Here is a 22,885-nt window from a genome sequence, read left to right as displayed (position 1 = left end):
CTAAAGCTCAGTTGCCCGGTTTCCTGTTCATCACTGTTCACAAAGTGGAGTGACTCTTTTGCCCTTTCTACTTTCCTCAATTACAGTTTGCCATTCTTCTGTAACCTTCTGATTCGATTGTCGCCAGAAGAATCCAGAGAGAGATCAATAATCAATCACCCCTAATCGCGTGTACACATGTCTTGAGAAGAGAGAGAGAACAAAGAGAGTCGAGTGATCTGGGAAGAAGAAGAAGAAGAAGAAGGGATTTCGAATCGCAAACAAATCCTCTCCATAACTCCTTCTTCCATAAATCTTTCTCCTCCACTGTTATTCAAGTCGACATGAGTGCATCATTGTCGATTTCGAGCAAATTCATCAGGTAATTTCTATAGCATGGATGGAGTCAAATTTGTTAGCTACATCTTTGAATTCTGTCAGTACCAATAAATATATTAATTTTTGTGTCTGGAACAAGGGACAGAGAGAGAGGAAGAAGGGAGAAAAGAAGAGGAGGGGGACGGGAAGCTCTCAGGGAAATCATCAGCCCGGGCAGTCCAACCCGAAGGTAAACTAATTCAATTTCTTGGTGATTGAATCTTAAATTTCCCAATAGGTTGAATTTTGGTTCTTTGTTAATTTCTTCATGATTGATCAAGTAGTTTGATTGTCGTGGTTCTTCGAATTTTGCGTTTTGTAGTTGTTGGTGGCCGTCCAGCAGGTGTGGAGTTTTCTGCAGAGATTCATGACTTTGTAGTTGAGGATAAAGTCAAGTTGTACCCTTCTGTTAAAGATGATGTATCCATTACTATAATAGAAGCAAGCTCTCATATTTTGGACATGCGAGTAAGGCATATACATTTCTGTAATTGAAGGTATTGGTCAAGTCAACTATTGCAATTGATGTATTGGTTAAGTCAATTGTTATGTGCTTGGTTTGGTCTTACATGTTTGACGCGAGTTACAACATTTGCTGAAGACAAGTTCTTTAGAGATGGTATTCAAGTAAAAATAGGTTCTCAAGTTGTAAAAGTAGCAGATCTGTGTTTTTTCCTCTGTTTGACACGAGTTACTACATTTATTTTTAGCTCTGATAATTTGTGTTGAATGTTTTTTCGGGTCTTTCTTTATTTTATCATATGCCATGTCTCTATTTGGTATTTCAGAATCCTAATATTGATGACTGGATACTTGAGTGATGCGCTGAGGATGCCTTTTCTGTTTGGTATGTGATTAATTTCCAAGTACAAGCCTCTCTGAAATTTCTGCAGTCTTTCTCTACTGTGTTTGGTAATTGGGTTTAATTTTTGCAGCATGACTATAATGATTGGGAGCTCATATTTCCTTTAACCTTCTTTGCGGGGACAGGGTATAGTCTCTTCTATCTCTACCTCTTATGGCTCCTCCTAACTTTCTCCTTTTGTATTATTGGGAAGTGATACATTTCAAAATGGGGATCCCTATATGAACCTTATAAAAATCTCAGTAGTGAAATGAAGCTTCTGATACCTGCATACAAGACATTTAAATTTGACAATTTAGACAAAAGTCCGGAATTGGTCCTGTTAAGTTGTTGTTAAATATATATTGGCAAAACTGCCAGTCAACCAGTCAAACCTTTTGTTACAAAGCGTGCTATAGTACTTAATTTTACAAGTCTATTTCTGTTTGGGTGGATAGATGAATCGACATTAGTTACCTTAAGGACCATGCCATTCCGGATAACCTTAATTAGACTAAAATTGTGACCTTTTCTATGATGAAACCTCTCTGTATATCTTGCAAAGAGCAAACATTGAATGCTGGCTTCTGTTTCATGACTTCCATCCATTGTTTTTGTTTATAAATGGTGTATGTAATTTTTAATCTCATTGATCTTTTTTGTTGTTTAGTAAATGGTGATGTTTATGATTTTGAGTGGAAAATTCTGGATTCATGAGTTCTTTTTTCTTTTTCCTTTTTAGTTATACTGTTTCTGAAACAAATATGACCAAATGAAGATAACGTTCTGAGATTGATAATTTCCATTTAGATATGAGTGCCATTAGACAATAATATTACATTCTGAAGATCAATGAACTCTGTTTAGATATGATTTCCATTTAGAGAGTATGATTACATTATGAAGAAATTAGACAATAAGATTACACATGATAGGAACTTTCGAAGTTCAGTTAACTTGCAGTTAGCATTATGGTTGACACCTGAGCATATTTTTCTCTCTATCTACTGATACATTTAAACTCACTATTAAGCAAGATCAAGATCCACGTTACCAATTAAAATGCAGTGCAATTTTATGTCTACAAAAGAGAAAATACAAAATACATCATGTGCTCCACAACCAAGGAGATTTTAATCCAAGTGTGGTTTTCATAAATAGTTTAATGCCAGCTGTTCATAGACCCTATATTTCAATCCTAATTGTATTATGTTCATTACAAAATAAACAAGAGATCATCTATTTTTAGCATAAATTTTTCTGATTGCTTCTTTGGTTCTTTTTCATTTTTTTTTTCTAACAATTGAAACCCAGAACTTTTTTTTTTTTGGTTGCCAAAACAAACTCTCTTTGTTTGTTAAATTTGTTACTGTATGAAGATAGAAATGTGTTTTTTGCTTAAAGTCTCAAATTTGCTATTGCTCGGTTTATTCTTGAGGTATAGTTGATTCCTTTTTCTGTTGCCAAAACAAAACTCTTTTTTCTTTTGAAGTAGGTGACTTAACGATTTATTTCAGGATTTCATTGTTGTTTTGTTTGGCTTTTGTAGATTTCATGCGAAGGAGTGTAGATCTCACTCCTTTTGCTGTTGTTCCTTTTTTTTGCTGCTTTGCACCATCTCAATCACTTATTCTTATTCAAGTATGCGCTTTTTCCTATTTTCTGGTTGATTTTGATATAGAACGTGAAGTAACTGTTTTGCACGGCTATAACTGAAGTAGCCAGTTTTGAACCAGCTCCAACATTTTGTGCAGCTGCAACTGGAACAATTACCCCGTTTGTTCAACTACAATTGGAGCAGTCACTTTTTTAAACCTACTCCAGCAGCAAATTTTACTACACTAACTAGCTCTTTGGATATACTTTTGTAAAGGAGCAACTAATCTTTTTGTACAACTAGCATTTTTGAACCAGCTTCAATAGCAAATAAAGTCTAAATTGTATGAAATTTCGCTATTTCAGTAGAATGCAGTAATTTCCCTTTTGTATTTCATAGATCTCCTTTTTTTGCAAGCACAAATTCCGCAGCAAAGCGCGGGTACAATTTCTCGTGTATATGAATACTTGGTGGTGACGTTTGGCTTAAATTCATTTTAAATTCACCATCAGATAACGTTTGACTTAAATTCACCATTTAATGGGCTGTCATGGCACACCATTTAAGCTTTTCAAAAGAGAAGTGCTTTTTCTTTTTTGAGTGCGAAACGGAAACTGCTTAACGAAGAAGAAATTTCTGGCATTATTGATTTATGATTTTTTCTTAAAATATAGGACTGATTATTGTTTGGGTTTGGTGATCAAAGCACATTACAATTCCCGTCTACAAGTAGAACAAATTGACGAAAATAAATGAAATCATATAGTTAGTAGATAATCGAAGTACGGCTGAGCTTTGAACCTCCAAGAATGCTAATGTTATACGTACAATGGTACGGAAAACACAGGACTACTTCAAGAGAGGACAGGGTCAGCCGAAAGTAATAAAAGTAAATCAATGGAAGCAAGACCCACTTGGGTGGCAGAACTGCATGTTCTGGTCCCCCACTTAAGGGACTTGCTTTTTGAAAGAGATTCCTTAACTAGGATGAAACTTATGGTCCTGCTCTGAGCCTGTGAGGCTGTGACCTTCAGATTTGAAGTAAAGAAATAAAATATAAAACTTGCAGCCAGTTAAGGACATAGGAAAGGCAAGAAATCCTCTTTAATTTTCTCCATCAGTTGTGCATGATTCTATATATTTTGTCCTTTGTGGATTCCTCCTTGGCCTAATTCCATGGTGTAGGGACCTAATCAGTGGAAATGGAAGTCCTGTCTTTTAGAATTAAAAGGAAACCTCCTCCTAATATGCTGGTCAATTCTATCATTTTCATAAAGTAAAAATGATTGATCTGGATTTCTGATTAACTTATAAGATTCTTTAGTACATTTTCCGGCTCAGACTACTGCATCCATTATAGCTACTGATGGTGAAGATGCAATGGATTTCTGGTCACTTTGTTCTGTATTTAATAATTTTAACAGGTATATAGGGCTAAAGAGAGCCTAAAATTTGAACATCTAACATTATGCAATATCACAGGACATGAACATCATCTAGTAGCAAATGTTCTATCAAAACCAGCTAAATGCATGTTCAAACCGCCAACATATAGAAATGAAAAACCAAATCGATCAGCATGAAAACCGTGCACTGAACTAGAATGAACCGCAGATTATTCATTTATGCATCCTTCCCCATCCGCATTTGAGGTTGATGTGCACTTCCACACTTGTCATGCGCTGTACTTAGTCAGTTAGTCACACAGTTGAACAATCAACTCTGATACCTTTTATCAAATCTCGTAGGTTTAAAGGTCAAACTTAAAAATACATTGCACTTAGTATTCTGGCACAAAATTTTAAATACTGCACAACATTATAAAAGGAAGACTTGCTTACATGTGTACACAATGACACAATCGCAGTCATTGGTATTGTGAAGCACATGATTTCCAGTATATATAACTGGTACTTTATGCAAATGACAATTGATGAGTTCCAATATCAAAAGCATCATCCGACTCTTAGATTAGATAACTGAACTTTGGTCATTGTTTGTTCTTTGGCTGCCTAGGAAGTCACAAAGAAGAGATGTTGCCGAAAGGAGAAAAACCTGCTTTGGTCACTGTTCGGTCTTTGGCTGCCTAAGGAAGACGCTCGTGAGAGAAGAGTCACAAAGAAAAGATGTTACCAAAAGGCGAGAAGCCTGCAGAAGTAATAGCACAACAGAAAACAACAATTACAGTATTAGATATAACACCCAGTCTTGCTAAGTAGGAATACCTGAAGTTTCAAAATAGAAATGCAGAAGGTAAAATGTAGTCATTTGATGTTGCAGTAGCAAAGAAAATGAGTTGGGTGCAGTATGATGCTTATATTGAAATGACAAATAGAAAATATAAGCAACAACTGACCTCCTCCTTTCCAACCTGCACAATTTGCTCCTCAATATCAGTGAATGGTACCTTCATTTTGTTTAAAACAGAAAGGCCAAATAGAGGAGATATGGGCCTTATGATCAGATTGTCAGTAATTGTGAACATCGTCGGTCCATTCAAAAATCCTTGATCACATACAGCGTCATCTTGAGTCTTGCAATACCTGAGTTTAAGTGGGATATAAGAACCGGAAGGAACAAAGGCTTTATCAGTAGTCACCACTTCAGTATAGGAACTATCTTTCCAGTAGCTTGCATAATAATTCGAGGTCTCCAGGCCATACTCAATTCCTAAAAGACGGTTCCCATAGAAAAAACCAGGGTAAAGCTTCGGATTGAGTAAAATTTCCTTCTGGTAATTTGATTTGAAGAATTCATTATCAAGATCCTGGACACTCTTGTACAGCTGCTCAATGCTTCCTTCCAAAGAGGACGACCTATCGTGGATCTGTCTTATCATAAACCCAAGTGGAATGGTCAGGAAACTGAAAAGTAAATTGACAAAATCCTCCCCTGCTTCTGCATAACAAACAATCTTCTGAGATTTGCAAATAATAAGCTTCACAGAAATGGTGCCTTCCTCATTCATACAGCCTCCTACTGTTTGAGGTTCAATACATATTCCTTGATTTGGATATTCATTGCTCAAGTTTGGTTGCGATTTAAACTTCAGAAGAGTTTCTGACAAAGGCATCTTTGATACTAATGAGCATACAAGCATTTCCAAAACCTGGAAATAAGAGATAGGATGAGAAAATTTGTACCAACAAAAAAAAAAAGAGCATAACAAGTCAAACAATTCTATTACCTCACCAACTCGTACATTGAAAGCCAGCTCCTCAGTAGTACTAGCATCCATGACTTTAAGCTTAGTAAATAAAGAACAGATCACCGAACTTGATGGTGGCATTACTTCTAGATCATCAGTAATTATAAATCTGGTTAGTCCTTTACAAAACACTCCACCATCTGCAGAAGAGGATTTCTTCAACTTTCCCACTGAAAGAGGTATCTCCTTATCCATGGGTTTTCCACACTCACAAAGAACATCTTTGTAATGACTAAAGAAACTGTATCTGTAGGTGCAATCAGAGCACAAAAAGTACCGCGTGGGCTCACCATTGTTAATTTTCAATTGGAGATTCTTACAATGAAGTTCAGCCCCACTGCGGGGACACAGCAACATGTCTTTACATGCTCCAGTCTGGAAAATACGTGCATCAATATTTTCAACACTAGTATACAAATTGTTCATGCAACCTGTTTCCACTGGTAATGAATGTTTACGGGCAAGTCTGATGATTGTTCCCATTGGTATTGTCAAGAAACTGAAGAGAACATCAACAAAATCATTATCAGTTTCTATGAAGATAACTTTGTTGCTCCCTTTGTCCACCAAGGCCTTGAAGCTAATACTATTCATGGATTTATTAGCCATGGATGTTACACAGGTAAAAGTTCGGCCTTTGTTATCTGCTCTTTGTGCAAATTCAGTACGCAAACTGGACAATATAATGGTCGAATGGAAACTTCTGGGAACCAAGGCCTCTTAACTCCACTTGGATCGATGTTAAGTTGCTGCCCTGCTTAAACACAAAACCAAGGAGCATGTAAACACAGAACAACCACCACAAAAGAGGGATAGAGTATGCAGAATTAAGTGTTCATAAAATAGGCAGAGCTTGCCTAATATTACACCGCGCGTGATCCTGAATCAATATGGAGATTAATAACAGTAATTTCAGTATCAACATACAAAACAGTATTGCTTTTGATCAACTACCATGACCACTCTTTCCTAATCGTATTCTAGCTCAAGGGGATTGACAATCAAATGCTATGCCAATAAATAAAAAGAATTTCATTTCGTAAGGAAATTCAGGTAGTTACATGCTCAGGAGAATCTGATCATGAAGCTACACACGAATTTTTGTCCAATGATAAATAAAACATAGTTGCATTACCAAGCGGTTCTTTTCCATATAGCTTCTACACTACCATTCTCCTTCTGTTGATAAGCCATGAGAAAACTAAACAACATGATTTCTTGATCACAATGAGTAACAATTTAACTCCAGATACTGGGATATCAAACAGCAATTCAAACAGGGCGAACATCTTTAAATCACAATGACATTTCAAAAAAAGAAGACTGGAATGTGAAGATCAAACCTTTTTTGGATGAAATTTCCCAAGAAATGATGAGAGGTTCAGCTGATAGCAATACAAGTTGAAGAAGAAGAAGAATAACAAGACCATGAGTCTGGAAAGGTCCATCATCCTTGTCATGGGGCACCATTTTAGGCTTTCAAAAGGGAAGAAGTGCTTTTTCTTTTCGGGTCTACAAAAAAGCAACTACTTTTTCTATGGTCTGGAAAAAAAAAAAGCAACTACTTAACGTACAAGAAACGCAACTACTTAACGAACAAGAAACTAGCGGCATTGTAGATTTTTTTTTCCTTAAAAAAAAAGTAAAAAAATAAAACCCTTAGCCTGTGAGAATTGAACCCATAACCTTTACAATGTTCGAATTATAACTTCCCAACAGGTCGTAGCCACCCCACCCTTAGCAGCATTGTAGATTCTGATTTCTCTGAAAACCTAGGACTCTGGTTATTGTTTGGGTTAGGGTAACTTAAGTGAGAGTAATAAGGTAGTTAGTAGATAATCGAAACAGGTATTGAGCTGGATTCAAAAGCTTGGCCCAAAGTCCAAACTACAAAAGTACAAATACAAAAAGTTGTAGTTGGGCCATTGAATTTACGCTGCAGATATAGAATGGAATCACTCAATGGAGTAATGACCCTTCGCTTTGTTGGATTAGTAGCATATCCTAGTCTTTTTTTTTCTTTCTTTTTTTTTTTCAAATTCTCAACCAAAGATCAAGTGGGAAAATTTATTGGTTAAGAGCCTAAGATATAAAGGCAAGTAAAATATCCAAGATGATTCAACAACTGATTTATATTTTTCTCTCCCTTTTCTTTTTCCTGTCATTGAAGGAGAACTAGTGGAGCATATGAAGCCAACTGGAAATGAAGCAAGTCAGTCCTCTCATATTGCAGAGAGCAGTATTGGCTGGAAATGAAAGCATATAAAACCCAAAACTCATTATCTAGTGAACATGCTAATCCAACTGGCATGGATATAATGAGGTTAAGGGAGGAGATGTAATGAGAAATCTTTAGATTTCATTTTCACCAATGAGAAAATAGATGAAGATCTGGGAAAGGTAATGACCCCTTTACCAAACCTCTATATATATTATATACCTACCAACATTTTCCAAAACAGAAACAAGAAGCCTTCAGCATTATCTATTAGATAAAAACACTCATTACAGTTTCATTTTTTTCTCAAATGGAGACTAGTGGAGCATATGAAGCCGACTGGAAATGAAGCAAGCGAGTCTTCTCATATTGCACAGAGTACTAAGTTCAAATTCTATTGGCTGGAAATGAGCACTTGTCTATTACACAAAAACACTCACTACAATTTCAGCATCTCTCGAATGGCTTCTTCATCAATGGCTCTCTCCTCCTCTTCTCTAGCTGGCCAAGCTGTGAAGCTCAGTTCCTCCATATCTAATCTCCTCGGTGAGGGCCGAGTCACCATGCGCAAAACCGCAGCCAAGTCCAAAACATCTGGCAGCCCATGGTACGGTGCAGACCGTGTTAAGTATTTGGGCCCATTCTTCGGTGAGGCCCCATCTTCCGTCACCGGAGAGTTTCCTGGGGATTACGGTTGCGACACTGCTGGGCTATCAGCGGATCCCGAGACTTTTGCCAAAAACCGTGAGCTTGAGGTCATCTTGGGCTGTGTTTTCCCCGAACTCCTAGCCCGCTATGGAGTCAAGTTCGGCTAGGCTGTTTGGTTCAGGGCCGCCTAGATATTTAGCGAGGGTGGGTTAGATTACTTAGGAAACCCGAGCTAAGTCCATGCCCAAAGCATTTTGGCAATTTGGGCTACACAGGTCATCTTGATGGGCGCGGTTGAAGGCTATAGAATTGCCCGTGGGCCTCTTGGTAAGGTGGTAGATAGGGCTGCACACGGATTGGGTTGGATCGGTTTTGACTCTAAACCGTCTCTATACTAAAGTGAGCGGTTTAAGCATTTTGGACAACCGGTCATTAAAAAAAAAAGCTTAACCCGATCCAATCCAATCCAATTAAAGATGGTTTGGTTCGGTCGGTTAGGCGGTTTTAACCTATATTATATTAACATGCTATTTATGAAAAAAAAATTCTAGTAAAATTCAATCTAAAGAATAAAAATTATATTAAATAAGCATAATCTAAATTTAAAATACAATAATCAAATCCAAAACTAATATTCAAAAACCAAAATCTAGAATAGATCCAAAATGATTGAATTATTTGATGGCTTAGGTATAAATACTGGCTTAATATGGTAGTATTAAAGGTTAGAGAATGAGAGATTGAGATATGTGATATGAGAGGATCAAATAAATCGTTGCGATATGGTAGTATATATGGTAGTATATCATTTGAGAATAAAATTATAATTGAATATTTAGAACTTACTTACAACGACTGGACAAATATATATATATATATAGAACATTTTTTCTTATTATATTTCAAACATACCGGTCGGTTCGAGTTCCGCGGTTTAAGGAAAAGAGAAACCAAACCAACCCAATTCATAAATGGTTTGGTTTGGTATTAAACCGCCTTTCAATTTTTAAAGTTAAAAAACCTTAACCAAACCATATTTACCGGTCGGTTTTGATCGGTTTAGCCGGTTTGTACCGTGTTTTGCACACCCCTAGTGGTAGACCCATTGTACCCTGGAGGGAGCTTTGACCGATTAGGACTTCCCGAAGATCCAGAGGCATCTGCAGAACTTAGGGTGAAGGAGCTAAAGAATGGGAGATTAGCCATGTTTTCTATGTTCGGGTTTTTCGTGCAAGGCATTGTCACCGGAAAGGGACCAATCGAAAACCTCGCCGACCATTTGGCTGACCCTGTTAACAACAATACTTGGTCATATGCGACAAACTTTGTTCCCGGAAAGTGAGGTTGAGAACTTCAGAGAGACAAGTTGTACAATTTGTTGTGATATTAATGGAGATTGATGCTTTATAATGTGTTTATGTAGATGTATACTTGGCTAAGCTATAGAAAGCGTCCATTACAAATTTAGCATATTGACAAACCTGTTCCCCCTCCACAATAGCCAAAGTGAAGCACTAGGCTTAGGCTACAAGTAACCAAAAGGCAACCTTCAATGGAGGCCATAGCTCAAAGAACATAAGAAAATGCAAAGCACACTACATATTCATCTCGAAATTCTGGTTTGTAGAAACCTAAGCATCATCCTTGTTTATTCAGATAACGAAAATCTCTTTACTGTTCTTTCTTGGGCTGCCTTATAAACACATCAGTTAAAGCAGAATCCCCAGCAATAGATGCCACCAGTAGACGCAAAACCTACAACGAGCAAACAACAGAAGAGACAATTTTAAGATCGACCAACGATTGTGTTAATTCAAGTTCTTTGAAAATCATTACAAACAATAACTCACCTCCACCTTGCCAACTTGTACTATTTCCTCCTTTATGTCATCCAAAGGTGCCTTCAATTCATTCAAAATGGAAAAGCCGAAATGGGAGATATAGGCCTTACAATCAGCTTGTTGGTTACTGTGAACATGGTCGGTCCTTTCAAAAATCCTTGAGAACTTATATTATTCACCAAGTTGAGATGGAATGTAAACAATACCTGAAAACGGATGAGGGTTTTTTCAGTAAGCAACATATCCTCTACACTGTTAGGACGACAATAAGCGTAGTAATATGAGGCCTTGCCCTCCTGAATTCCAAAAATATGGTTCTTGCAGGAAAAACAAGGAAAAATTTTGGGACTCAGTAGAATATTCTTGTGATCATTTGACTTCAAGTATTGCTCATCATCCAGATCTTGGACACTCTTGTACAACTGATCAATACATCCTTTCCAAGAATAATCCTGCATCTGTTTTAATATGAATCCGAGTGGAATAGTCAGGAAACTGAAGAGTAAATTGACAAAATCTTCCCCTGCTTCTGCAAAACAAACCATCTTCCTTGATTTGCTGACCTTAAGCTTCACAGAAATCATTTCTTCTTCCACAATGGTTTCTTTTGAAGAAGAGCCTTGCCTCTGTTTTGATGTGAATCCACGTGGAGGAGTCAGGAAACTGAAGGGTAAATTAAGAAAATATTCCCATGCTTCTGCATAATGAACCATCTTCCTTGGTGTACTAACCATAGGCTTCACTGAAATCTCTTCTTCTTCCTCAATCTCCGTCTCCCCTGCCATTTGAGGTTCAATACATGTTCCTTGATCAACTATTTCAGTGCTAAAATTGGTTCTGGTTGATGCTTTAGAGTTTCAGTCAATGGTGTCTTTGACACAGATGAGCAGATGAGCAAATTCAAAACCTGGAAAAAGATATAAATGAACAGCAATGCAACACAGTGACAGTTCTAACAAAAAAAATAAAATTGGCAGACAACATTGAGTTACCTCACTAACACCTATATTAAATATCTCTTCAGTAATGTCTCCGTCCGTGACTCCAAGCTTGGTAAAGAAAGAAAAGCTTGTACCGCTTAATGGGGGCAACACTAGTAACTATTGAGTCCGGCTAATCCCTTTACAAAGTTGCCGTTATCTTGATCAGCAGGGGAGGATGAACAGGAAAGGTGATACTCCCTATCCATGCTTTTTCTACAGTTATCACAACGAGTGCCTTTATACATGCTTAATAAATTACATCTGAATCGACTGAATTGTAATTCATCTTTGGAGACACCTAAGCAATTCCAATCTGGGCACAGAAAGTACTGTGTGGACTCACCTATGTCAATTTTCAATTTGAGGTCCTTGCAATGAGATTCAGCTGCATTACGAGGACTTAATAATTTGTCTCGACACACCTCATTGTGAAACTGTTGAACATCAATATTCTCAATACTTGCATACAAATTTTTCCTGCACCCTATTTGCATTGGTACTGATTCTACTGAGTGATTACTGCCAAGCTGATTGTTCCCATTGGGAAAGTCAAGAAACTGAAGAGAACATCAAGAAAATCATTACCACACTACGAAAATAACTTTGTTGCTTCCCTTGTGCAGCAAGGCCTTCAAGCTGACAGTAGTACTGTCCTCATATTCATCAGCCATATTGGATTGTAATCAAGAAATAGCAAATACGGCTCTGTTACCCGCAACGATATTAGTTGCTTCCCTGCTTAAACATGCAAGGAGTATAAATACTTAGTTTGAATTTGCATCATACATAGTTTGATATATTGTCAAATCTTAAGCAGATAATGAGCCTAGCTCAAACTAATGATCCTACAAGTTCAGTCAATCAATCCCGACATAAAACAAGCACCAATTATTCTCTACAGTCAACGAGGTACAAATGCCACACCCCTTTGAACTGTACAGCATGTTACATACTAATTTGCAATGTATTTATCATCTATCTTATCAGCAATGTGGATTCCTACAGTCACCTAATCAATTTAATCGGTTTAAATTGTAGATCTAGAACTTTAAAATTTGAACTGATCAATTTCTTGATTTATTGGCATCATCCTCACACAATGATTTTGCTAATTCACTATATCGTTACAATTGTTTCGGATGTCCACTGGGACTGAACTGATCAATTTCTGTATTATTTCTTGTGTGCATCATATACTGCTAGTCATTATTTTTTCCTTTTTGTCAGTTAAAATTTCATTGAATCAACGAAATTTTTATGAAACAGCAGCTAACTAAGAAATTAGTTGAATCAATAATAACAAAAATTAGTTGACAATGGGCAAAAGGAGTACAGATTCGAAAAAAAAAATCCAGATATATCGTAATCTCAAGCAGTAGGAATGTAGGATCATGAATTATCACAACTACTGAATATTACAGTGAAATTCAAAAGAGAAAACAGAATGTGAAAATCAAACCTGGTAGTCCAAGTGCAAATGAAATTCAAGAGTTGAAGCTTGAAAGGAAGTTAAGCTGAAATAGAGTGCTGTAAAAGAAGATTATGAGTAGAAACAAAGAGATGGTAAAGGGAGCCAAGCTGAAAGTGGCACTTGATTGGGCAGAGAAGCTATGGGCCGCCATTTTAGTTTTGTCAAAAGACAAATACTTTTCTTGGGCCTTTAATAAAATGCACTATAAGCATCCGAAGAAAGGAATTTTTGTTTAGTTACTGCGAATTTTGTAACCAAATAGTAACAAGTAAACAATTGGATCAATAAACATATCAAATTATGTTGATCATTTGATAAGTTTATTTTTGTTCCTTGGTAATTACATTTTTCCTTTTTTTGTGTGTGGGTGTGAACAATATTCGACTATAGAAGTGCTAGTAACAGAATTATGAATGCTACTTGTCAAACAAGTTTAACTTCTAGGAAAAAAATCTCTTATTCCTTCCGATATATCAGGAGAGAAACCTAAACTTTAGGGAAAGCACCAGGGAGTTTGCAACCTGTCCGGTGGCGCCTCCGCGTCGAGCATGGCTCCTCCCCTCATCGACTAATGGTGGGTGTTGCCGGACGGGTTCTTGGGGTCTTAGGGCTTCTATCTTTGTCTTCGTTTCGTCGATCTGGGCTAGGTATAATTCTTCGCTCTTCTCAGACAATGGCGCTGGTGTGGATGATGGTTGATGGGCGTTCGACGGCAGCGTAGACATGGAGCAGATGGCCAGAGGCCAGATCATGGTGGCGGCATGCCATGGATCGTATGGTGCTGGGTTCTTCTTTGTTCTGGGTCGCTAGGCAGAGCCTACAGTGGAGGATTCGAGCTCTCAAGTTGACGATCTCAGATGCTGGCAGGGCATAGGGATGGCTTGTTGCTAGGATTGGGCATCTTCGGCTAGGTGAGCTTGAAGGGATAGAGTTGCGGTGGTGGTTTGCCAGCGGCACATCTGGGGAAAGGGAAGAGGAGTACGGCGGCTCCCTTTTTATTTTATTTAGAGGCTTGTTTCTGGTTAGGTTTTTTTGGTCATTGGTATGTCCCTACTCTTTTGAGCTAGGGTTGGGTCAATTTGAGGTGCTATGGATGTGGTGTCTTTCCTGGGGACAAATTGGATTATTTTTGGTTTTATCTTATGGTCAATGTGCTAACGAGCGATCCTTGCGTGTGGTCTGGTATTTTTGGGACACGGTGTGAAAGAGGAAGTTGGTTTTTCTGGCGGTTGTCTATGAGGTGGTATCGAGATTCTAGGGAGTTTCTGTAGCCCGAGAGGTTGGGCGATATAGGTGGTTAGGGGTTGGGCCATTTCGGCTCATGGAGGTCATTCATGATGACGGACCCATAACTGGTTTAGGTTTTAGGGAGGAGAGTGGGGAGTTCATGTCCACCACCGGTCATTCCCATGTTATGTAATATTGATTATTTTCAATAAAAATTTCTTATTCTAAAAAAAAGGTTTAACTTCTAAAACAACTAATTAAAAAAAAAAAAAAACCATGGTCATCATGTTTAGACCTTCAATATTTTGAACTTCCCGTTTCAGTTTTAATCTTAAGGTAGAACAGACAACAGACAATCGTGTTAAAAGAAATGACGAATTGATTTTGTGCAAGCCCTTTTTTTTTCCTTCTTTTTTTTTAAAAGATAAATTGCAACGATTGTCAATACAAGAACAAAAATTCCATTCCAAACGAAACAAGGAAATCAAGACCAAAACATTTTTAACTACTAAAGCTACAAGTCTCTACATGCTCATGTGCTTCAAAACATGATTGGGTTAGGCCTCATTAAAAAGCCTGCGAATCAAGAGGGCCGATGGAGGCCCGCCGACCCGGAGGGCCAAAAGCCCGGCTTGGCCCGGCCAGTAAAAGCCCGTAAACTATTATATTATATATATATATATATATACAGATCCTATCCAGAGCGGAGCTCCGCTTTGAAATTAACGTGTGAAGTTCAAGTTTTGGGTCACTTTTCGGTCGCATATCCACATCTCGACCGTTCAGTTTTTAGGTACTAGTGTATAGATCATCTCTGCAAATTTTCAACCAAATTGATGATCGTTAAGGTATCTAACTCGCTTAAACCAATGGACGGACTGAATCTGTCAACCTGAACCGTACTAGCTTTAAGGCAGTTATCAATGCCTTAACGATCATCATTTTGGCTGAAAATTTGCAGAGACGATCTATACACTAGTACCTAAAAACTGAACGGTCGAGATGTGGATATGCGACCGAAAAGTGACCCAAAACTCGAACTTCACACGTTAATTTTCAAAGCGGAGCTCCGCTCTGGATAGGATCTGTATATATATATATATATATATATATATATATATATATATATGTATGTATGTTGATGTGCTCATATTTTCTTAATTCTTATATTTGTATGCCTCTTTCTCTTGGTATATATGTTTAGTTCTCCTTATTTATGGTTCATTTACGTTAGTTTAGTGTCTTTGTAGGTGTGTTTCAAAGAAAGAAGAAAAGAAGCTAAGCTAAGCTAACTAACACAGAAACTGTTGTGCTGAACACTTAACTTCGCAGAATTACTGGGAACTGCTCGGATAGAATTAGGAGCTGTACCTATATGCATGGAAAGCCCCATGTGTCTAGTTTCTGAGGAATTTTACGGTTTGCGATTCCGACTTTTCTAGAAGGAGTTATGGCAATTTAAGTGAAGGCAGTTCAGCTTGGACTGGAATCTACAACATCTTTTACAAGTTCATCTCTAGAACCTAACTTCGCTGAATTACTGGGAACTGTTTGGATGGAATTAGGAGCTGTACCCTATATGCACAGAAAGCCCCATGTGTTTAGTTTCTGAGGAATTTTACTATTTGCAATTCTGACTTTTCTAGAATGAGTTATGGCAATTTAAGTGAAGGTAGTTCAGCTTGGACGGGAATCTGCAACATCTTTTACAAGTTCATGTCTAGAACTTAACTTCGCTGAATTACTGGAAACTACTCGGATGGAATTAGGAGCTGTACCCTATATGCACGGAAAACCCCATGTGTCTAGTTTCTGAAGAATTTTACGGTTTGCGATTCTGACTTTTCTAGAAGAAGTTTTGGCAATTTAAGTGAAGAAAGTTTAGATTGGACGGGAATCTACAACATCTTTTACAATATGCACGGAAAGCCCCATCTAGATGGCCCAACACATATATTTGGAAATCTTCAATATGCCACATCATCATTATTGAAGATCCAGGACTTTTAGACATGTTTATATATGTGTGTGTGTCTTTGTGTGAGTGTGAATTTGTTGTAATTTGGTTTATGGTGAAATTGGAAGTTCTCATATTTCTATATAGAATATGTGCATATATATTCTAGTATTCTACATGTCATGACTACGGTTGATTGATTAGAAAATTCTGGTAAAATTTGCTAAATTTTTTACCACACTCATAATTTATTATAATAATCTTATCCAATGGTCGGTTTTTCCATTTTATTTGAATTGATAGAGGTTGCTCTTTGGAGTGTATGATATATAAATATAGGTTTATAAGAGTAACTAAGTTTGACCTAGTTGATCGAATTCGAAACGAGAACCAAATTGGCTGGATTTTCTACAACCACCATAAAATATTACAATCTCTCCATCAAGCGGTTGGTTTATCCGAATTCATTTTCCACTTCATGGTTGCTTTAAAATGAACCTCAACAATTTAAATGCAATGTATAAGTCATACAACTTTAGAAGGAAAATTGGTATAGGCCAATGTGTTTGTAATTAATTAATTTTTTTTTATCTTATGTCTACGCACATCCATCGATGGAATATTTACAAACGTGAAGTGAAAAAATAAGCACGTTTCGCAGTTGTTATGTCATTGGTCAACTAAGAAGACATACAAGTGACAATGGTTGACCAATTTGATCGGATTCAAAAATATGGTGAAATTGGCTAAATTTTTTACCACACTCATAATTTATTGTAATAATGTCATCCAACGGTCCATTTTTCCATTTTCTTTGAATTGATAGAGGTTGCTCTTTGGAGTGTATGATATATAGATATAGGTTTATAAAAGTAACTAAATTTGACCCAGTTGATCGAATTTGAAACGAGAATCAAATTAGCTGAATTTTTTACAATCACCATAAAACATTACAATTTCTCAATTGAGCGGTTGATTTCTCTAAATTCATTTTCCACTTCATGGTTGCTTTAGAATGAACCTCAACAATTTAAATGCAATATACAAGTCATACAACTTTAGGAGGCAAACTAATATAGGCCAACATATTTGTAATTAAAATTGATATTTTTATCTTATGCCCACGCACATCCATCGATGAAATATTTATAAACGTGATGTGAAAAAATATGCACGTTTCGTGGTCGTCATGCCATCGGTCAACCAAGAAAACATACAAGTGACGACGGTTGACCAATTTGATCGGATTCGAAAATATGGTGAAATTGGCTAAATTTTTTACCACACTCATAATTTATTGTAATAATGTCATCCAACGGTCCATTTTTCCATTTTCTTTGAATTGATAGGGGTTGCTCTTTGGAGTGTATGATATATAGATATAGGTTTATAAGAGTAACTAAATTTGACCTAGTTGATCAAATTCGAAACGAGAATCAAATTAGCTGAATTTTTTACAATCACCATAAAACATTACAATCTCTCAATCGAGCGGTTGATTTCTCTAAATTCATTTTCCACTTCATGGTTGCTTTAGAATGAACCTCAACAATTTAAATGCAATATACAAGTCATACAACTTTAGGAGGTAAACTAATATAGGCCAACATCTTTGTAATTAAAATTGAAATTTTTATCTTATGTCCACGCACATCCATCGATGAAATATTTACAGACGTGATCTGAAAAAATAAGCACGTTTCGCGGTCGTCATGCCATCGGTCAACCAAGAAAACATACAAGTGACGACAGTTGACCAATTTGATCGGATTCGAAAATATGGTGAAATTGGCTAAATTTTTTACCACACTCATAATTTATTGTAATAATGTCATCCAAAGGTCCATTTTTCCATTTTCTTTGAATTGATAGGGGTTTCTCTTTGGAGTGTATGATATATAGATATAGGTTTATAAGAGTAACTAAATTTGACCTAATTGATCGAATTCGAAACGAGAATCAAACTAGCTGAATTTTTTACAATCACCATAAAACATTACAATCTCTCGATCGAGCGGTTGATTTCTCTAAATTCATTTTCCACTTCATGGTTGCTTTAGAATGAACATTAACAATTTCAATGCAATATACAAGTCATACGACTTTAGGAGGCAAATTGATATAGGCCAACATCTTTACAATTAAAATTGAATTTTTTATCTTATGTCCACGCACATCCATCGATGGAATATTTACTGACATGATGTAAGCACGTTTCGCGGTCGTCATGTCCTCGGTCAACCAAGAAAACATACAAGTGACGACGGTTGACCAATTCGATCGGATTTTAAAATATGGTGAAATTGGCTAAATTTTTTACCTCACTCATAATTTATTATAATAATCTCATCCAACGGTCGGTTTCCCATTTTATTTAAGTTGATAGAGGGTTCTCTTTGGAGTGTATGATATATAAATATAAGTTTATAAAAAATATTATCTTTAAAGATTTATTTGTAAATAAAGCCTGCAAGGCTCTTCCCGAAAAAGCCTGCAAGGCTTAGTCCGACCCGGCCCGCTACTATTTAAAAATGGAGTAAGGCCCGGCCCGGCCCGTTGATGAGGCCTAGATTGGGTTGGGTAGGACATGACAAGAAACACAAATGAGCAAGTTCAAAAAGGAGCTAAAGAATGGGCCATGTTTTCTATGTTCGGATTTTTCGTGCAAGCCAATTGTCACCGGAAATGGACCAATAGAAAACCTCGCCGATCACTTGGCTGACCCTGTTAACAACAATGCTTGGTCATATGCCACCAACTTTGTTCCCGGAAAGTGAGGTTAAGGACCTGAGAGAGAGAAACATATTGTGTGCATATTTGTTGTGAAGTCAACGGAGATAAACACTTGGTTGTGACCGGCTAAGCAGTAGGAAGCATGCATTTTAAATACACCATCGGATAACATTTGGCTTAAACTACAAGCATGCCGAAGCCAAACCCTCAGTGAAGGACGTGCAAACACAATGTCCATGTTGGTGGTTCTGTTTTGTATTAGATAACCAAGCTTTCTTCATTTCTTACTTGGGGCTGCCTTTTGAAGGCATCAGTGAGAACAGAATCACCAACAAAAGACACCGCCAACAGACACAAAGCTTGCAATAACAACACCGAGCAAAATAACTGGAGGAAGTGAATGAGATGGAAATTTTAACAAATTAAAAAGGCCAAGTTGTTTTAGGATGATGTAATGTGATCTGTACATGAGAAGCAAGTCGTATTTAAAAGGTCAGAATGATGCAAACTGATATTGTACATGAGAATCAAGACCTATTTCTAAGGTCAGAAATATTGTGTCGTGAATCAAGTCAATCAACACAACACAATCCACACCACTATTTCTAGAGAGTGAGGTGAATTGCATCTCATATATAAGTGACTGAAAAGAACAGAGATTTCCTTCTTTGAGCATATCATGGCTAGCTGATCAAGAACCATCAAGAAACAAAGGTACTTAGATATGATTAGAACACAACTTAACAAGTCTTAAGTTATCATAGCTAGTACAAGTTCATATTTAAGTACTAATGAAAGCAGAGAGAGGCACAGAGAGAGCTCTCAAGTCTTGACACAATAGCAAAATACATATTCTTACAACACAAAGTTACGCAACGAAAACATGACCAAAGAGTTCGCACCCAAATATGCAGACTATGGTCGCTACAAATGGAAGTTGTTCTTAAAAACCAAAACGCATACTTAATTAGATGTAGTAGCAACAAAAGCAACTCCTCTTCTTAAGTACTCCTCATTGCTCTCGCTTAATTGATGGCTCCTGTGGCTTTCGTAGGAAAGCATTGGTTAGAACTGAGTCAGAAACAACAGAAGCCACCAAAAGACGCAAAGCCTGCAAAGTTGACAACAATTTATAATAAATTGATCAGCCTAGCTAATGGCTTAAATTAGAGTTTAAAGAAAATTTTATTAAACTCACCTCGTTCTTGCCAACATGCACAGTTCGATCCTCAATATCAGTGAAATGTACCTTCAAATCATTAAGAATAGACAGTTGAAAGATTGGAGATACTCGCCTTATATCCAAATTGTCAGCTACTATGAAAATTGCTGGTTCTTTTAAGAATCCCTGAGCACTTGTATCTTTATCACCGTGGGATTTGGGGTCCAAAAATTTAACTTTAATTGCCTGAGAGGACTGGTTAGAAGGGATAATGGATCTATCAGAAGTCAACTTACGATCAGAAAACATATAGTATTCTGCCTCCTCAATTCCTAAAAGATTGTTCTCATAGCTGAACCCAGGAATAAGTTTGGGATTGCATAGCAATTCCTTGCGGTAAGTTGACTTAAAAAATTTCTCATCAAAATCCAGGACACCCTTGCACAACTGATCAATACATCCTTTCCAAGGGGAATCCAGCATCTGCTTTAATATAAACCCAAGTGGAAGAGTCAAGAAACTGAAGATCAAATTAACAAAATCCTCACCTACTTCTGCGTAGCAAACCACATTCTTGGATTTACTCACTACGAGCTTGACAGAGATGTTTTCTTTTTCCTCATTTATCGAGGCCCCTGAAACTTGAGATTCAATACATTTTCCTTGACTGAAATTCACACCACCTAATTTTGGTACAGGATTAGACTTCAGCAGAGTTTCAGTGAATGGCGTTTTGGATACAAATGAGCTCACAAGCAAATTCAAAACCTGGAAAATACTTTTACATTAGAAACCATGGCACAGGTATAGTACTAACAAAAAATAAGGCATACTAAAAAATTACCTGCTCGACTCCAATATTAAAAGTTAGCTCCTCAGTGGTATTGCTATTCGTGGCTCCAAGCTTGGTAAACAAGGAAATGTTAGCTGCACTTAATGGGGGTATCACTTGTAAATCATCAGTAATTATAACCCTGGCTCCTTCTTTTACAAAGACCCCTCCAACTTGAGAATCGTCCACTGAAAGATATACTTGAGAATTCATGGCATGCTGACAGTAGTAAGGCGGTACAGATGAAGGGCAAGTAACCGTTGCATAATAACTTAAGCAGGAGTTATGAGAACTATAACCACTGCAGCGAAACCGTGTTGGCTCAGCATCGTCAGTAATTTTCAATTTGAGGTTCTTGCAATGACAGTTAGCTGCACTGTGCGGAAGCAACAACATGTCTCTACATGCATTGGACCTGAAAACCTGCACATCAAGCTTCTCAATACTCTGATACAATCTGTTCATGCAACCTATTTCCAGTGGTGTTGAATGGTCGCGGGCAAGCCTGACAATTTTTCCCATTGGTAATGTCAAAAAGCTGAAGAGAACATCAATGAAATCATTCTCGGCCTCTACGAAGATAACTCTGTTTCTCCCCTTGTCCACTAATGCCTTCAAGCTGATATTCTTCGCATCTGATACTTCTTGAGCCATGGAAGATAAGTTGTAAATTCAGCTTTGTTATTGTTTCCTGTTACAAATTAACTCCATGAGCAATTGGTACAAGAATATATGTTGTTTCCTGCTTAAATTGAAGCGCTGAAGATGATCGAGCTTGAAGTTAAGCTCTTACATCAGATAAAGACTAAAACACAATAAAGAAACAAACAGGAAAAACTAATGGTTTTTTAGTGTCCAAAATCCTAAACTAAAACTACTACACCTCCTAAAATCTTTGCCAAAGAAAAAAATAAACCTCCTAAAATGTCACATGCAAATACGGAATGTTGACCCAGAAAGAAACAGAAACATTAGGACTCCTGAATGGAGTCTTTCTAAACAAAAAAAAAATAGAGAAATACCATACACAAAACTTGTTCTATTTTGGGAGCTTACCAATATTGAAAACTTTACTACTGTCCAGGCTGCGGCAGTACTTAGAGTTCTGAAACCTAGGAGAGAAAGGCTACAAGGTAGTAGTATTTCAGAGATGAGCCACTCCCAGCGATAAAACTTTGTTTGCTACAATATGCTCTGAATCACTCTCAAATCTCAATACAAGAAGAAGAGCATGAGTCTGGAAAAGCCATCCTCCATGTCATGGCACACCACTTTAAGCTTTTCAAAAGGGAAGTGCTTTTTCTTTTTTGAGTGCAAAAGGGCAACTACTTAACGAAGAAGAAATTTGTGGCATTGTAGATTTCTGATTTCTCTTAAAATACAAGTGTTGTAAATATTTGTGGATAATCATGTAAATAGATGATGAGTAATAGGTGCCTATCCCTATAGATTGGTGATTGATAGGTTGTAATTGTAGGAGTGATTGAATTGTAATTAAGCATTATCCTTTTGTGTACACCATGTAGTCCTATATAAGGCTCTTCATGGTGAGATGAATATGACACACAATCTGATTCTCTGTGTCCAAACTCTCTCTCCCTCTCAGAAATTTTTCTGTTTTATAACACGTTATCAGCACGAAGCTCTAACCAAAGTTCTAGCCAAGAAACCCCCCCCCCCTGCTGCAGCCTGTTTGCACGCCCCGAAATATCTTGATCGGGACCTCAGATCAAATTCTTTCCTTCATCAAAGTTGTTCGTCTCTGCCTCTTCTATCTGACCTCCAAATTTCAGCCCTATTGGAGTCG

At 37.2% G+C, this 22,885-nt stretch overlaps 2 protein-coding genes, 3 long non-coding RNA genes and 1 pseudogene across 14 annotated transcripts; 2 read left to right on the top strand and 4 right to left on the bottom strand.

The window, feature by feature from the left end:
- Positions 1–35: 35 nt before the first annotated feature.
- On the top strand, positions 36–3,189 carry LOC112165151. 10 transcript variants are annotated; one of them, XR_005800275.1, is made up of 7 exons: positions 116–361; positions 464–547; positions 680–854; positions 1,146–1,204; positions 1,293–1,348; positions 2,751–2,842; positions 2,956–3,189. It is a non-coding gene; the product is annotated as an uncharacterized LOC112165151 (long non-coding RNA). The 10 variants fall into 10 exon arrangements; XR_005800276.1 differs by having other exon boundaries at positions 2,938–3,189; XR_005800272.1 differs by having other exon boundaries at positions 36–361; positions 1,293–2,842.
- Positions 3,190–4,295: 1,106 nt separating this feature from the next.
- LOC112165140 lies at positions 4,296–7,506 on the bottom strand. Its single transcript, XM_024301573.2, has 4 exons — positions 7,350–7,506; positions 5,986–6,760; positions 5,155–5,907; positions 4,296–4,946 (listed from the first exon to the last, which is right to left on the bottom strand). The coding sequence occupies exons 2-4, from the start codon at positions 6,613–6,615 to the stop codon at positions 4,863–4,865; spliced, it is 1,467 nt and encodes a 488-aa protein (XP_024157341.1). The 5' UTR covers positions 6,616–6,760; positions 7,350–7,506; the 3' UTR covers positions 4,296–4,862.
- Positions 7,507–8,682: 1,176 nt separating this feature from the next.
- LOC112166802 lies at positions 8,683–10,214 on the top strand (annotated as a pseudogene).
- A 171-nt stretch (positions 10,215–10,385) lies between these two features.
- On the bottom strand, positions 10,386–11,057 carry LOC121048983. The gene is made up of 3 exons (XR_005799079.1): positions 10,920–11,057; positions 10,723–10,840; positions 10,386–10,627 (listed from the first exon to the last, which is right to left on the bottom strand). It is a non-coding gene; the product is annotated as an uncharacterized LOC121048983 (long non-coding RNA).
- A 463-nt stretch (positions 11,058–11,520) lies between these two features.
- On the bottom strand, positions 11,521–13,291 carry LOC121048982. Its single transcript, XR_005799078.1, has 3 exons — positions 13,156–13,291; positions 12,040–12,431; positions 11,521–11,909 (listed from the first exon to the last, which is right to left on the bottom strand). It is a non-coding gene; the product is annotated as an uncharacterized LOC121048982 (long non-coding RNA).
- Positions 13,292–19,812: 6,521 nt separating this feature from the next.
- On the bottom strand, positions 19,813–22,343 carry LOC112166784. The gene is made up of 4 exons (XM_024303683.2): positions 22,135–22,343; positions 21,091–21,769; positions 20,283–21,014; positions 19,813–20,195 (listed from the first exon to the last, which is right to left on the bottom strand). Exons 2-4 carry the CDS (start codon positions 21,730–21,732, stop codon positions 20,097–20,099), a joined length of 1,473 nt encoding a protein of 490 aa, XP_024159451.1. The 5' UTR covers positions 21,733–21,769; positions 22,135–22,343; the 3' UTR covers positions 19,813–20,096.
- Positions 22,344–22,885: the final 542 nt, after the last annotated feature.

Source organism: Rosa chinensis, chromosome 5, assembly GCF_002994745.2.
Source record: "Rosa chinensis cultivar Old Blush chromosome 5, RchiOBHm-V2, whole genome shotgun sequence".
Classification (NCBI taxonomy): Eukaryota; Viridiplantae; Streptophyta; class Magnoliopsida; order Rosales; family Rosaceae; genus Rosa; species Rosa chinensis.
The sequence above is the reverse complement of the archived record's forward strand: the minus strand, read 5'-3'. Positions and strand labels throughout refer to the sequence as shown.

Bases quoted from the DNA above. Each gene is read 5' to 3' on its own strand.
- LOC112166784 (XM_024303683.2), bottom strand. From the start codon at position 21,732: ATGGCTCAAGAAGTATCAGATGCGAAGAATATCAGCTTGAAGGCATTA. The intron at 21,015-21,090 runs GTAATTTTTTAG...AGTATTTTCCAG, and splicing joins TTAATATTGGAGTCGAGCAG to GTTTTGAATTTGCTTGTGAG. The intron at 20,196-20,282 runs GTGAGTTTAATA...TCAACTTTGCAG, and splicing joins TGCATGTTGGCAAGAACGAG to GCTTTGCGTCTTTTGGTGGC.
- LOC112165140 (XM_024301573.2), bottom strand. From the start codon at position 6,615: ATGGCTAATAAATCCATGAATAGTATTAGCTTCAAGGCCTTGGTGGAC. The intron at 5,908-5,985 runs GTAATAGAATTG...TCTTATTTCCAG, and splicing joins TCAATGTACGAGTTGGTGAG to GTTTTGGAAATGCTTGTATG. The intron at 4,947-5,154 runs GTCAGTTGTTGC...TTACTTCTGCAG, and splicing joins TGCAGGTTGGAAAGGAGGAG to GCTTCTCGCCTTTTGGTAAC.